Source organism: Kryptolebias marmoratus, linkage group LG17 (assembly GCF_001649575.2).
Source record: "Kryptolebias marmoratus isolate JLee-2015 linkage group LG17, ASM164957v2, whole genome shotgun sequence".
Taxonomy (NCBI): Eukaryota; Metazoa; Chordata; class Actinopteri; order Cyprinodontiformes; family Rivulidae; genus Kryptolebias; species Kryptolebias marmoratus.
The window spans coordinates 514235-527431 of record NC_051446.1 but is presented as its reverse complement, the minus strand read 5'-3'; the positions used below and the strand labels follow the sequence as shown (position 1 = coordinate 527431).

The 13197-nt window shown below is 39.3% G+C and overlaps 1 protein-coding gene across 2 annotated transcripts in view; it reads left to right on the top strand.

Annotated features, from left to right (window-relative positions):
* The first annotated feature begins 7932 nt into the window (after positions 1 to 7932).
* gtse1 (G-2 and S-phase expressed 1) overlaps positions 7933 to 13197 on the top strand; it is a 14749-nt gene continuing 9484 nt past the window's right edge. For both annotated transcript variants that reach the window (XM_017439550.2, XM_037980609.1), the window contains exons 1-5: positions 7933 to 8039; positions 8298 to 8339; positions 8421 to 8478; positions 11266 to 11899; positions 12022 to 12183. In XM_017439550.2, the coding sequence (XP_017295039.1) occupies positions 8318 to 8339; positions 8421 to 8478; positions 11266 to 11899; positions 12022 to 12183 (876 nt within the window). In that variant the 5' untranslated portion in view covers positions 7933 to 8039; positions 8298 to 8317. The remainder of the gene's footprint in view (positions 8040 to 8297; positions 8340 to 8420; positions 8479 to 11265; positions 11900 to 12021; positions 12184 to 13197) is intronic.

Here is a 13197-nt window from a genome sequence, read left to right as displayed (position 1 = left end):
ATATTTGACACTTTATAAGAGTTAAGGTACCAACTCTCCAAAAAGAGTTAAATTAACACTTTCTGGTGTGGACCCATATAGACACTTTAAAAGTGTTGAAATCAAATCTGACAGTGTTAATCTGGGCCTCCTGGATTTGCTGTGTGGGTGATGCAAATCACTGCATTAAGTTATATTCACATTTTACATGTCTCAGAATTTTAGGACTTGGGTTGTACCTCAGCTCACTCGTCTTGACAATAATTCTGTTACTGTATATTGATTTATTTTCTTGTACAAACTTAGCGTTCAAACAATTTTTCAGAGCTGTTCTGGTTTTGCAAAGTATTTTTATGGTGAATACTTATTTGGTCTTACTATTTATTAAGTGTTTTGTAACCTGTGGCAAACTATACATTTGTGTCCACTAATGATTTATTTTTTTAACCTTCTGCAGTGGGTTTCTCACTTCAGCTGTCCATGGATTTTCCATGAACTCTTTATATCCTGAAGTTCACAATTGTCAGATTGTAAAACTTTGCTAATTTGGTCACAGTTTCTTACAGATTTGTGTTTGCAGCTAAGAGTGGTTTGACTCAGAGTCTGATCTAGTTCACTTTATAAAAGTGAGTTTTATTTGATTATCCTCATCTGTCAGTTTGCAATATTTAGTGGGTTTAACTCTCTGCTGCCATCTGTTGGCAAATACACATCACAACAAAAAGAAAAGAAAGAAACGTGAAAAAGCATTTAAAAGATCTTTCAGTCTTTAAAAACAGCTTCTGATGCTCTGGCTTTAGATGTAAAAAATATTATAATAATAAAAAATCAGATTTTGGAAGCAGCAACATTAGGTTAGTTTTTAATAGAGAATTTACTCTGATTCGATTAAATGAGTGACAGAAGATATTGTGAATAATATGTCAGTGTCATTTTTTATTGAAATAGTCCTTTAAAAAACAACAAAGTTGACCAAAGTGCTTTACAAGATGTTAGGGTTTTTAATGTTACCAGCCTTTGTGCTTATGTGCAAAACTGACACTGACATTAAAGGTCAGAGGGTTTAATTAAGTTCATTCTTATCATGTTTACAAATGCAGAGACACCAGTCCCAGACTGGCGCTGAAACAGCTCCTGTGTTATGGTTAAGAAGCAGAGAGTCCTCTGCTGTTATCTTTGTGTTTACGCTATGGACTGGACCGGTTCTGGCTGGCTCAGTCCACACCCTTTGCTTTCTCTTAATAAAAAAGATAGCTCATGCAGAGGTCAGAACTTCCCTGACAGCAACACTGTTAGTCGCTGTTTTGGAACTTTTCCTTTTGCAGAAGCTTTCCCAAAAGATAAACAACTCTCTCCGTGTGGTTTCTTTTATCAGGTTAAGGGAAGTTTCACCCTAACACAAGTAAGTTAAAAAGCACAATAAAATATGCTAAAAATAAACCAAAACAGAGAAACACTACATAAATATACAAAATATACATACATATATTTACTGTACATATGTAACAAATGACGGTTTAATCTTGAGATTAAACTTACCATTTATTAAAACTCAACAAGTGAAGGCTGAAATTTGTTCATCACAGGGAACCATTATCATAATATTTACATCAGAGGAAACTGAATTTTGTGTTTAAGGTTTTATTACAAAAGTGAAACTAAATCAAGAAATCCGAAAAAAAACAATTAAGATGCCACAACAAAAATAAGACTAACACTAAGAGTTTTGGGAATATTTTTTATGATGAATGACTATGAAGTAATTTGAATGAGTGTCTATCAAGCTAAAACACAGCAACAAGTAATACTTTATCAATCTAAGGTGAAACAGTGATTATCAGTTTATCTGAAACAGAAGAAATCGTTGAACAGAATATTTGGATTTTAGGATTGATGTTTTAGTTTTTTATCTGCGCAAGGATTTGGAATACTTTAAACTATTTTGGTAAATAGTTCATTTTGAAATTCGGTCAGAAGACGTTACCAATTCTGCCAGGTTGTCAGGTTAGTTTTAATGAAACATTAGATTGGAAATAGATGTTTTTTTATTAATTTGCATCAGTTAAAATGAAATAGCCAGACCCAAAATTGCTTCTTCTTTCTCATCACATAGAGTTATAGGTGCCTCACTGGATCAGAAGCTGTGGAGGGCTAGTCGTCACTTCGTCTTTGGGGAACTTGGAGGCTTCTCAGGCCTCAACAGGACCACAACAGAGATTAATTGGGGTTCATTCGTGTTTAGTGATTATTTAAAAATCATACATCTGGGCAGAGGCAGGTAGAGAAATGACATATAGAATTCTTTACATTTTATAAGCTGGTAAATAAATATTATTTTAAAAATAAGCTGTTAGAATTAAACCTGTCATCACCTACCATAATTTTTTCTTTGTTTTAGTTTGGTAATCTGTAATCCAAATATTACCTCCGCAAAGTAGGTTACGTTTCAGTAGCATTAGTTTTTCTGCCTGTTAGCAAGATTAGTTAAAAAAAACCTAATGAACAAATTTGGATAAAATTTTTAGGAAATACTGGGGATCTGCCAAGAAATAAATGATTAAACTTTAGTGGTGATCTGGTCAAAGATCAAGGTCACAGGTCATTCCATGCTCTAACTTCGTAACTGTGTACGGTAGAAATGTCAAACCGCAGAGCTGACTCATGAGTCAAGGGTAATCCCTACTGAATTTCAGGTCATGGGGTCAAAAACCAAGGTCATGGGTGACCCTGTGCTCTAACTCTACAATCATGTAACATAGGAATGTCAAACTGCACAGCTGGACACCTCATGGGTCAAAGATGATCTTTATTGATTTAAAAGTCACAGAATTAAAGATCAAGGTCGCAGGTGACCCTTTTGGTAAAACTTTATCTGTGGTCCAGCAGGTGACCACTTTGTTAAAACCTTGTTTTTAACAAGGCTCTGCAGCAAAAAACTTCACAGCTCTGAGATTAACATTAACATTAACATAAGCAGGCATCATTAGCAGGCATCAGATCTGCTAAGACTGACCACAAGAGGAGCATAGAGTCCCATCTGTCCAGCAATAACCCACGGGAGGTGTGGAAGGGTGTGGAAGGGCATACAGAGCATCACCAACTTCAGAGGCTGTGATGTGACTATAGGAGACCAGAGTGCACAACTAGCAGAGAAGCTAAATTGCTTCTTTGCACGATTTGGAGCACCACAGCAGTCCTCCTCTGATCCAACCCTGCCCCCTCCCCCACCTGGTTTCGGCTCCGCTCATCTCACTGTCTGGGAGCATGATGTTAGACAGATGTTCCTAGCAGTGAATCCCAGGAAAGCTACTGGCCCAGATGGAGTACCTGGTAAGGTGCTGAGTGCTTGCGCCTACCAGCTCGCCACCACCTTCACCAAAATTTTCAACTTCTCCCTGGCCCAGGCAGCTATTCTGCCTTGTCTTAATTCTGCAACCATCATCCCCGTGCCGAAGAAATCCACCATAACCAGCCTGAATGATTATCGACCGGTGGCCCATACTCTGATAATCATGAAATGTTTTGAGAGACTAGTTCTTCAGCACATCAAGGTTTATCTCCCTCAGAACCTTGACCCCCACCAGTTTGCATACTGGACAAATAGATCCACAGAAGATGCCATTGCAATTGCTCTCCACACTGCACTGAGCCACCTGGAACAGCAGCATAGCTACGTGCGAAAGCTCTGCTTTCAATACCATCATCCCGGATATTTTGATAACCAAACTTTATAGTCTCGGCCTACCCCCAACTCACATGTGCCTAGATCAAAGACTTTCTCACTTACCGGCCCCAGGTGGTGAGACTTGGCCCCCACCTCTCCTCTACTTGCACATTGAACATTGGTTCCCCACAGGGCTGCGTGCTGAGCCCCCTGCTGTATTGTCTCTACACCCACGACTGCAGCCAGGCACACAATAACAATGTCATCGTAAAGTTTGCTGATGACACCACAGTGGTTGGACTCATTTCCAAGGGAGACGAGGCAGCCTACAGATAGGAGATCCTGGCGCTGACATCCTGGTGTTCAAAGAATAATTTGACCTTAAACACCGAAAAAACCAAGGAGGTTATCGTTGACTTCAGGAAGGTCAGCAGCGATTTAGCCCCCCTCTACATCAATGGTGAGTGTATAGAGAGGGTTCACACTTTCCGGTTTCTGGTCGTCCATATCGCAGCTGACCTTACCTGGACTGACAACACCACAGCAGTCTACAAGAAGGCTCAGCAGAGGCTACACTTCCTGAGAGTCCTTAGGAAGTACAAACTAAATTTGCTGTTAGTCTTCTACAAATCATCAATAGAGAGCCTGCTAACATACTGTATCTCAGTATGGTACGGCAGCTGCACCCGGGCAAACAGGGAGAGGCTCCAGAGAATAGTCAAGACAGCTCAGAAGATCATTGGCTGCCCTCTCCCCTCCCTCTTGGACATTTACTCATCACGCTGCCTCAATAGAGCTGAGCAGATCGTCAACAATGTGCAATATTGTCATCTAACTTCCTAGTTCAGCTTCACACTTACAAGTGATCCTCATTGTTTTCCTCACTGCTGTACATATGTAGGTATGCACATGCATATATAATATGCATGTGCATATTTCAGCTACTCTTTTGCTACTTTTAGCGATTTGTTTCTTTTATATTTTGCTCTTTTTTAGCTTTGAGGTAGTCTTCTTTAAGTTTGAAAAACTTAGTTTCAGCTTATACTGAAACTTTCAGCAGTTATTTACCACTCAGCATTTATTTTCACAAAAAATGCAGTTTATCTACCTTGTGTTTAAAGTGTTTGTTGTCACTTAAAATAAAAAAGTTGATGTTCAGTTTAAGAAACAAAAAGCAGCCTAAACAACATACTTCTTGGTAGCTTCAATTAACCAAAGTATATTTATGTGTTTCACATATTCCCCTGAAAAAAGAAAACATGATTGATCAGCTCTGACATCTAAAAGGCCACTCTAAAAGGCAGATTCACCCTAATAAAAATAGCACATCCACCACCATTACCTTCAACCCTATCATATCTAACCTCAACATAATTTAGGATTCTAAAATCTAATTGGGGTTTTAACCAAGTTTCCTGTACACAAATAACTTCTGGAGCCTCTTCTAATTTATCAATGAAAATGCTTCAATTCCTGTCCATTCGATAATAAACTTCTTGCGTTCCACTGGAGAAGCAAGACCATACAGCTATCCTATGCATATTGCCTCTTGACTGGCCTGAGCACTAAGTATCATCCCTCACTTCTTCCCATGTTACTTTATTAATGTTAAGATGATTTGCTGCTGCTTTGACTACTACTTGAATTCTCTCTGTTTTTGTCTTAATTTCCATCGTTGCATTTACCCCTGCAATGAATGTCACTAGCTTTTTTTAAATCCACACACAATTTATTTCCTTTTGTTTGATTTAACTCTGTATCCACCCTGTTTTCCACCTCAATCTCTGTTCGTTGTTTTTCCACTTTGACAGCTTCTGCGTAGGATATTTTGTTGCGTACTCTGACCTGATGAACTTGTACCTCCCTCTTCATAACTTTGCAGCCCCCATACGCCACACTGTGGCTGCCTCCACAACTACAGCATTTTGGTTGCCTGCTCTTATTGCACTGTTCATATTCATGATCTTCTCCACACCGTGCACATCTTGTCTTTCCTTTGCATGTCTGAGCTGTGTGGCCAAATCTTTGACAGTTAAAGCACCTAAGTGGTCGTGGGATGTATTCTCTCACCCTATATGACATATATCCCAAATAGACTTTCTCTGGAATTCTTTCCTCATCAAATTCTAGCAAAACACTCACTATTCCTTTTTTCTCCGTTCTTAAAAGTCTGAAGTCTTCTTACGTTTTTAATTCTCCCCCCTGTAAGATTTTATTTTATTTCTTCAACTGACACCTCAGTCGGAATCCCCCAAATCACTCCTTTCTTCCATTGACTCCCTTCTTGTACAAGACTCACACTTGTCACTTTATACTTTCCTATTTCTTTCATCCTACATGTTCTATCTTTTTGTTCTTCTGTATTACAGAAAACCATCAAGTTTCCATCTCTTAGAACCTTTGCATTAGTAATATCTCCCACCTGATTCTTCAAAATCATAGACAGTTTAACTGGACTGATTAACTTCAGTCCTTTTTCCTCACTGATTCTAATAATCACCTTGAACTCCTTTACCTCCCTCTCCATTTCCTCTTCTGACTCATCCCAGTTTGTCACCACCCTTCCCTTCTTTCCTGCACCTTCTGATGTCACAATATTTCCTCTTTTTGGACTCATCCTTTCACTACTTGGAGTCTCCCTCCTCCCATCACTCTCATTACCCATACTATCTTCCCACTCTGGCCCATTCACAGCACAGCTGTGTCTACCCGCCGTTTTATTTGTCCAAAGTTCTTTCACTAATTCACGAGATTTCCCAATAACGTCTTGATTGTTCTCTCGACTCCGACTTCCATACATCCGAGGAATCCTTATGTTTTTATCTTCATCTTCTTCTCTTTCCATTCTCACTTTCAACTTCTTAACCATCAAACTAAATTACTCTTCTTCGCCTACAAATCTCAGAAAAAAGCTTAGCGCCACCAAAGTTTTGAAACAGCCTCGCATCCAGATCCACTTCCACCAACCGCCCCGACTCCAGTGGAGAATAGAGACAGAGACCGGTTTTAAAGGCTGAGGGAGAGATGAAGATTGGTTGCAGCTGTGGACATGACAAGGAGCAGGTGAGGTGGGCGTGGCAGGTGTGACCGGAAAATTACTGGGGAGGTGAATAGTGACAAGACATGAACAAAAACCCACAAACCAACACACAAAAAACCCCAAACAAAGAACCAAAAACACCTACATTCATGACATGATTCCTTATTTTACGGTGCAATTGGCAATCCTAGTCTAACCAGAGTTTTGCTACCAGTACCAGTCTCTGTTACTTTCATTTTGTTTAATATCTTAAACTTGTATATTGTATTTTTTTTCTTTTCTTTTCTTCTAGAATTGCACCGCTCAAGGTGGCTGCATGTTGGAGTAGCTCTGTTACATTCATTCTGAGATATTGCTTTTGAAATATTTAATTCCTCCTTTTCTACTTGTAGTCACTTTTTTTGAAAGATTATTTCCTCTGGTATTGGATGCTACAATAATTTTTTTACTGAAACCTTTAACTTTTGGACATCTTGTTATGATGCGGAACCATAACAACAAGGTTTGCTTTTTTCACAATCAGGAGCAGTTGATTAACATCTTTTACTTTTCAGTGTTGAACGTAAAGAACCCTGAAGTCCATTAATGGCCAGAACCAAGCAGAGCACCTGTAAATACACTGGAGGTAAAGCTCCCAGGAAGCAGCTGGTCACCAAAGCCACCCACTGGAGCGCCTCTCTACAGGATCAGTACTGTGGCTCTCAGGGAGATCCAGCACTACCAGAAGTCCACCGAGCTACTCATCCAGAATCTGCCCTTTCAGCAACTGGTCCGGGAGATCGCCCAGAAGTTCAAGACCAAACTGTGCTTCCAGAGCTCGGCCATTATGGCTCCGCAGGAGGCCAGCAAGGCTCACCTGGTGGTGCTCTTTGAGGACACCAGGATCAAGGACACATCGGGATAGACTGCTATAAGAGATCCTTCCTGCCCACTGCCATCAGCAACTATAACATCTCTTTAACAAAACCAGGATTATGAACTACAACAATATTTAATTTCCCTTTGGGATTATTAAATTATTTTTGAATTGAATTCTTTTTCCTCATAATTCTAAAACCATTTAGCTTTATATAACATGAAGGTCAATATTTAGACATGGATAATTGACTCTATGTCTAGCTTATACACTAAATCACAATTATTTAGTCTATTTTTATTTAGAACAGGTCATGACTGGCTTTGAACTACAAGTCCCAAACGCCACTGTATTGTACGTCACATACCCTCAACCAATGAGCGAGTGCGCATGAATCATGTGACCTGTATCGCAGCAGATTTGAATTATTTGAGGTGTGTTTTCATGTCGCAGTTTTGAATGCGAAGCAGACGTTTTTTTAGTGTTCAAAGAGACCAGAGGTTTGTATTTTATATCAAATTAAAACTGTCAAAAGAGTTTCGTAAGAAGGTGAAGAAACTCAGTTTTAGGTTAAGAACTCACGTTCGTTGTTAATTTAGGTAAAATAACTTGCTATGCTAGCAGGCTAACGCTTGAAGCTCAAACAGATTCGAGTTTAATAACGACTGGGGCTGTCATTGGTGTTTAAACTCTCTATTTGTGTTCATGTCAAGCGTTGACATTAATTACAATTTAACCTGGATCCATTTGTCTCTCAGACAGAAGAGCAAATATCGAGATGGACTCTGGAGCTAAAGGTGGTAAGTACTGGCCTCGGGTCAGCTGTAATGCCCTCGTTGCTTTCTTGCTTTAAGGTTTCTGTCATTTGATTTTCTAAACAGATCTGTGTCTTCTTCAAGATGAGAAGTTTGACTTCAATGTTTCTCTGTCACCTGCCAGGTGAGACTACACATGACTGATTTTCTAAAGCTTCTGAAGGGGATCACAACTGAACTTTATGCCTAAAAGTTTATTATTATTACTAGCTGCCTTTGCACTGCTCGGTTTGAAGCATGATTTCAAGTTTTACTTTGATTTCACTACTAAACAGTACTACCAGAATGTCCACCAACAATCAACAGGTCCACCGTTTGTTGTGTAATTTATGACTGACATAATAATTTTGACATCATTAAGTTGATCAGACAATCAGGTGCACAAGAGAGGAATTTTAAGCTGATTTGGAAACGACGAAATAGAAAGTGGCGTGTATGTGCACACACTTTCCACTTTATTGTATTTTTCTCTTCTAACAGGGTTTGCAATCTCCTTTTGTTGATGGAAGAATCTTCATCTGATGCAGTCAAGACATTATTAGAGAGCCTTACTTCATATGATGTTTTAGTTAACTTTATTCTCAAATTTTGTAATACCATTTTTAATTGCAATTTGCACTTTTTAGACACATTTATCTGGATCATATACTAAAATTAGCTTTGATAAGGGTTTCATAGAAAGTATATATTTTTTAAAACAATTTACACTTGATATAGAGATAGATACTGAGTATTGTAGAAGTATTCACACCCTCTAGTGATCTTTAACATTTTAATATGTGAAGTTTCTAATCTTCACAAAATATGATTCAGAAAAATATAATAAAGTGGTGAGTATGTGCACACACTGCTTTTCACTTAATTTATTTTTGTTTTTTTAGAGACCACACATCTGCAGCTCATCCAGGTTGGATGGTGCTGCAGACAACAATCTTTTAGTCAAACCAGAGATTCTTGGTTAGACCTCAGTCTGGGTTTTGACTGGACCATTTCAGGACATTTAACTTGTTCTCCTTAACCCCCTGCAGTGTTGCTTCAGGAGTGTGTTACATTAACATATCTTATAATACTGGACCCCATACAGGATTCAGAAGGGGAACAGCATCCCCTCATACTGGTCCCAGTACACGGTCTCGCCCCCTCCAAATGAACAGCACTTTGCATTTAATACCTAAGATGAATTTTTTTTTCAGATGTTGGTTCTTACTAATTCATGTAGTTTAGACCTGGTGGCTGGATGTTCAAATGTTAATTTTCTAATACCTTGAGCTGTAATTAGTTATTTCACGCATAAAAGAAAGGTCAGGTGACTCCATGATTGTGTGGGGGGAGTGGGGAGGACTTAAAGCCCCAGATCCCGAGTGCACAGAATCTGACCCAAAAATAAAACATGGCAGCTCCTGGAAATTGGATCCTGTTGATTTCAGTTCCCTTGGTCTAGTACGCCCGTGTTGTGTTTGCTTCAAAAATTTCTCTGTATTTTGCTCCACTCACCACTTTCCCAGTCTCTGCTGATGGGAGAAACATTCCCACAGCATGATGCTACTAACATCACGCTTCACTGTGGGGATGGTTGGCATGATGAGAGGTATTAGGTTCGTACCAACACAGTTTTGACCTTGGTGGCCCAAAAGTGTAACTTTAGTTTTACCCAACCACGGGTGCACATATTTCTTACACATATTTTGGGAGACTCCAATATAATTTTGCCTATTTTTCATTTATTTATTTTTTTCTTGCCACTCTTCCATGAATCCCAGCTCTGGGCAGCTGATTGTGGTCCTATGGACAAATGATTCATTCTCTGCAGAAGAGCTGCTAGGCTCAGGTTTATCTTTGGCCTCTTAATTAATACCCTCCTTACCCGGTCTGTGTTTTGGTGGATGACCCTCTCTTCACAGATTTGCTGTGGTGGCATATTTTTTTAATTTCCTAATATTGGTTTTAATAAATCTTTGTAGAATGTATTAAGTTGGAGATCTTTTTGTAAGCCAACTCTGATCTGTACTTCTCAACAGCTTTATCTCTGACCTGTGTGGAGAGTTCCTTGGTCTTCATGATCCTGTTTTTCTTTTTAGAATGATTTGAAACAAGTTTTTTTTTCTCCATTTAACCTATTTAATCTGGAGTAGTGAGTAATTGTGCAAAATGTTAGAAGGCAAATAGTTTGTGCAAAAAATTGAGTAAATGGTTCCCAAAAGGATGTATTTTACTAAGTGTAAAAAATAGTTATTTTAAATTTATGTATTTGTTTAAAAAAAAAGTACTTTGGATTTGTGACATTTTGTTTCTTAATTGCTATTTATAATGTTTTATTTTTTGTTTTTCTAAAATAAAGAACTGCACTTTGTTAAAACAATATATTAGCCTCTGACACTCAGATAGATAGAAATTTTAAAAAGTGCAGTCACCTACCATAAACTATAAAAATAAAGTTCAATCTGTGCTCAGAAACCAAACAAATATAAATATATACCTGCTCAATATTATCACAGTTTTAAAGCAGTGAGTGTTTCTACTGTAAATCTTTAAAAAGAAGAACAACAACATAGTTCAATCTGTTCTCAAATGCAGATATTTAGCAGAAGTATTAAGGTATCAAATATGAAATATTATCTGATTTCATTTTACCACAGTTTGGTGTCCTTTTACTGATGCTGCTTCTGAAAGTGTTTTTCTGCTCAGCATGTTTTCTTAATGTGGCTCAAGTGGCTTACATGATTGGAGTGTAAAGTTTCAACAATTAAAATTAATTTTATTGCACTTCATGCAGTGAGCTATCAGTTTTCAGACACACAAACAGGACTTTTTATCTCTTACTATTCAGTGTAATTCCAACAGCAAGATATCTTTCATTTCTTTGATTTGTTTTTTCCCTTTCATATCAGTGACATCTTTCTTTGCTCTGCAGCTCCAAAGGTGATGACACTGAAGATGAGGTGTTTGTGCGTCCGTTCAGCCATAAGGAGCGATGCGCTTCTGTTGATGTAACATCTCAGTTTGAGGAGTACAGCAGCAGCCTGCGGGCCAGCTGGAGCCCGCTGACTGGAGATCAGCTGGAAGCTGTGTGTCAGGAAGCCCACAGACTGGCCAATCAGCTGCAGAATGAAGAGCCACCTTGTGAAGACTCCCAAACTGCCACAGACACCAACACAGAAACCTTGACTGTCAGAGACGAGTTTGTCCAGGACACTGGTGCTAAACTTGGCATGCTGGGTCATAGCGCCTGTGTACTCAGCCCAATTAAACGACAGACCTTCTGCGTGCAGGACAGTCCAATGAAGCAGCTTCCACCTGCCATCCAGCGCCACCTGTTGAGAGGGAGCAGCTCCAGGACGGCTTCATCCACCCGTCCTACTCCCACAGGCAGACTCAGCACTTCCAGGCCTGCAGTTCGAGCCAAAACTCAGTCACGGACATCGCTGCGAGGCAAGGCCACGCTCGGTGTTGCTTCAGTCCTGCCGAGCAAACCCATCGCTCCAACAACTTCCTGTTCAGTCAGCAAGAGCAAAACAGAGAAAACTAGACTTCAACCACCAAGCAAGGTAGAAGAGTTTTGTGTCTTCTGTATCATAGCAGTAATTTTATATTTAAGAATTCATCTATGGAGGGGAAAAAAGGTAAATTGCTAACAAAACCTTTTGAATATTTGTATTTTCTGTTTCAGACAACAAGGTTTTTGAAGCAAAGCACGTCCATTCGTCCCTCCAACAGGACGGAGTCAAGTGAGGATTTACTCTCTGATTCAGCAAGCGTGGCCTCTGACATGAGTGACTCCTCTATCAATTCTAGTCTGCTGGGAAAACGCACATTAGCTCCGCCTACAAAGGTATGAGTAATGAAGTTCCACGCTGTGCATTTCTGTTTCCTGTCAAATCACTCTTCACGGTGAGGTTGTGGAGTTTGCCTGCAAATCTACCAAATTTCTACCAAAACCAGCAACACTTTTTCCCTTTTACACAGAAAATCTTTTTTTTCCAAAACAGTGTCCTGGAGGTCTAATAAACATTTCAGCCCAGGCTTTTTCAGGGATGTTTCGAGCTCACAAAGAAAGGGCCACAAGAACTCTATAATAAGAAATCTATAATACCGTTTTCAGCAGAAATCTTGTTTTCTCTCTTTATATAAAGGGATTACAAACCTGATGGCGTATTGACTGTTTAAAGGATTGGTCTGTCTTCTTTAGAAAGTATTTCAACATCATCAATGTGACTTAAAAATTGGGGTCAAGAGGTCAATCTAAGAGTAAGCAGCAACTCTAGCAAATTTGACTTAGCCATCTAGTGCCCATTTCCACATAAGACCTTTTGTAGACCGGTTTCTTTAATATGTTAAATACAACTTTGTTTATATGCAAGACTCCTGCGTAGTCATGGAAAGTAAGGAGTTAGTTTTTACGGCTTTCCAACTTTAAGTTAAGTATAAAACAGATAACGGCATAGAAAAGCTCTTGTGTTCCCAGAGTGTGGGTGGGTGGGTCGTTAAAAATCTAAATCATTGGAAAAATGTGATGGGGTGTGTTTCCACCACCCTCTGGACCACAAACTCTCTGTCATCAGAACGCTACAACATCGGGCCGAACACGTCCCCACGAAGACAGAAGGGAAGGAAAAGGAACAGAAGCACATCAAAAAAGCTCTCCAAACATGTGGATATCCCAATCGGGCCTTTGTCAAGTCAGCTAGGAAATCCACTAAACACACCACGGAACAGAACAAGGAGAGGAACAGAGGAAAGAACATTGTTATTCCTTACGTTGCTGGAGTATCCGAGAAACTCAGAAGGATTTTCTCCAAACACAACATCCCAGTACATTTCAAACCCAACAAGACTCTCAGGCAGA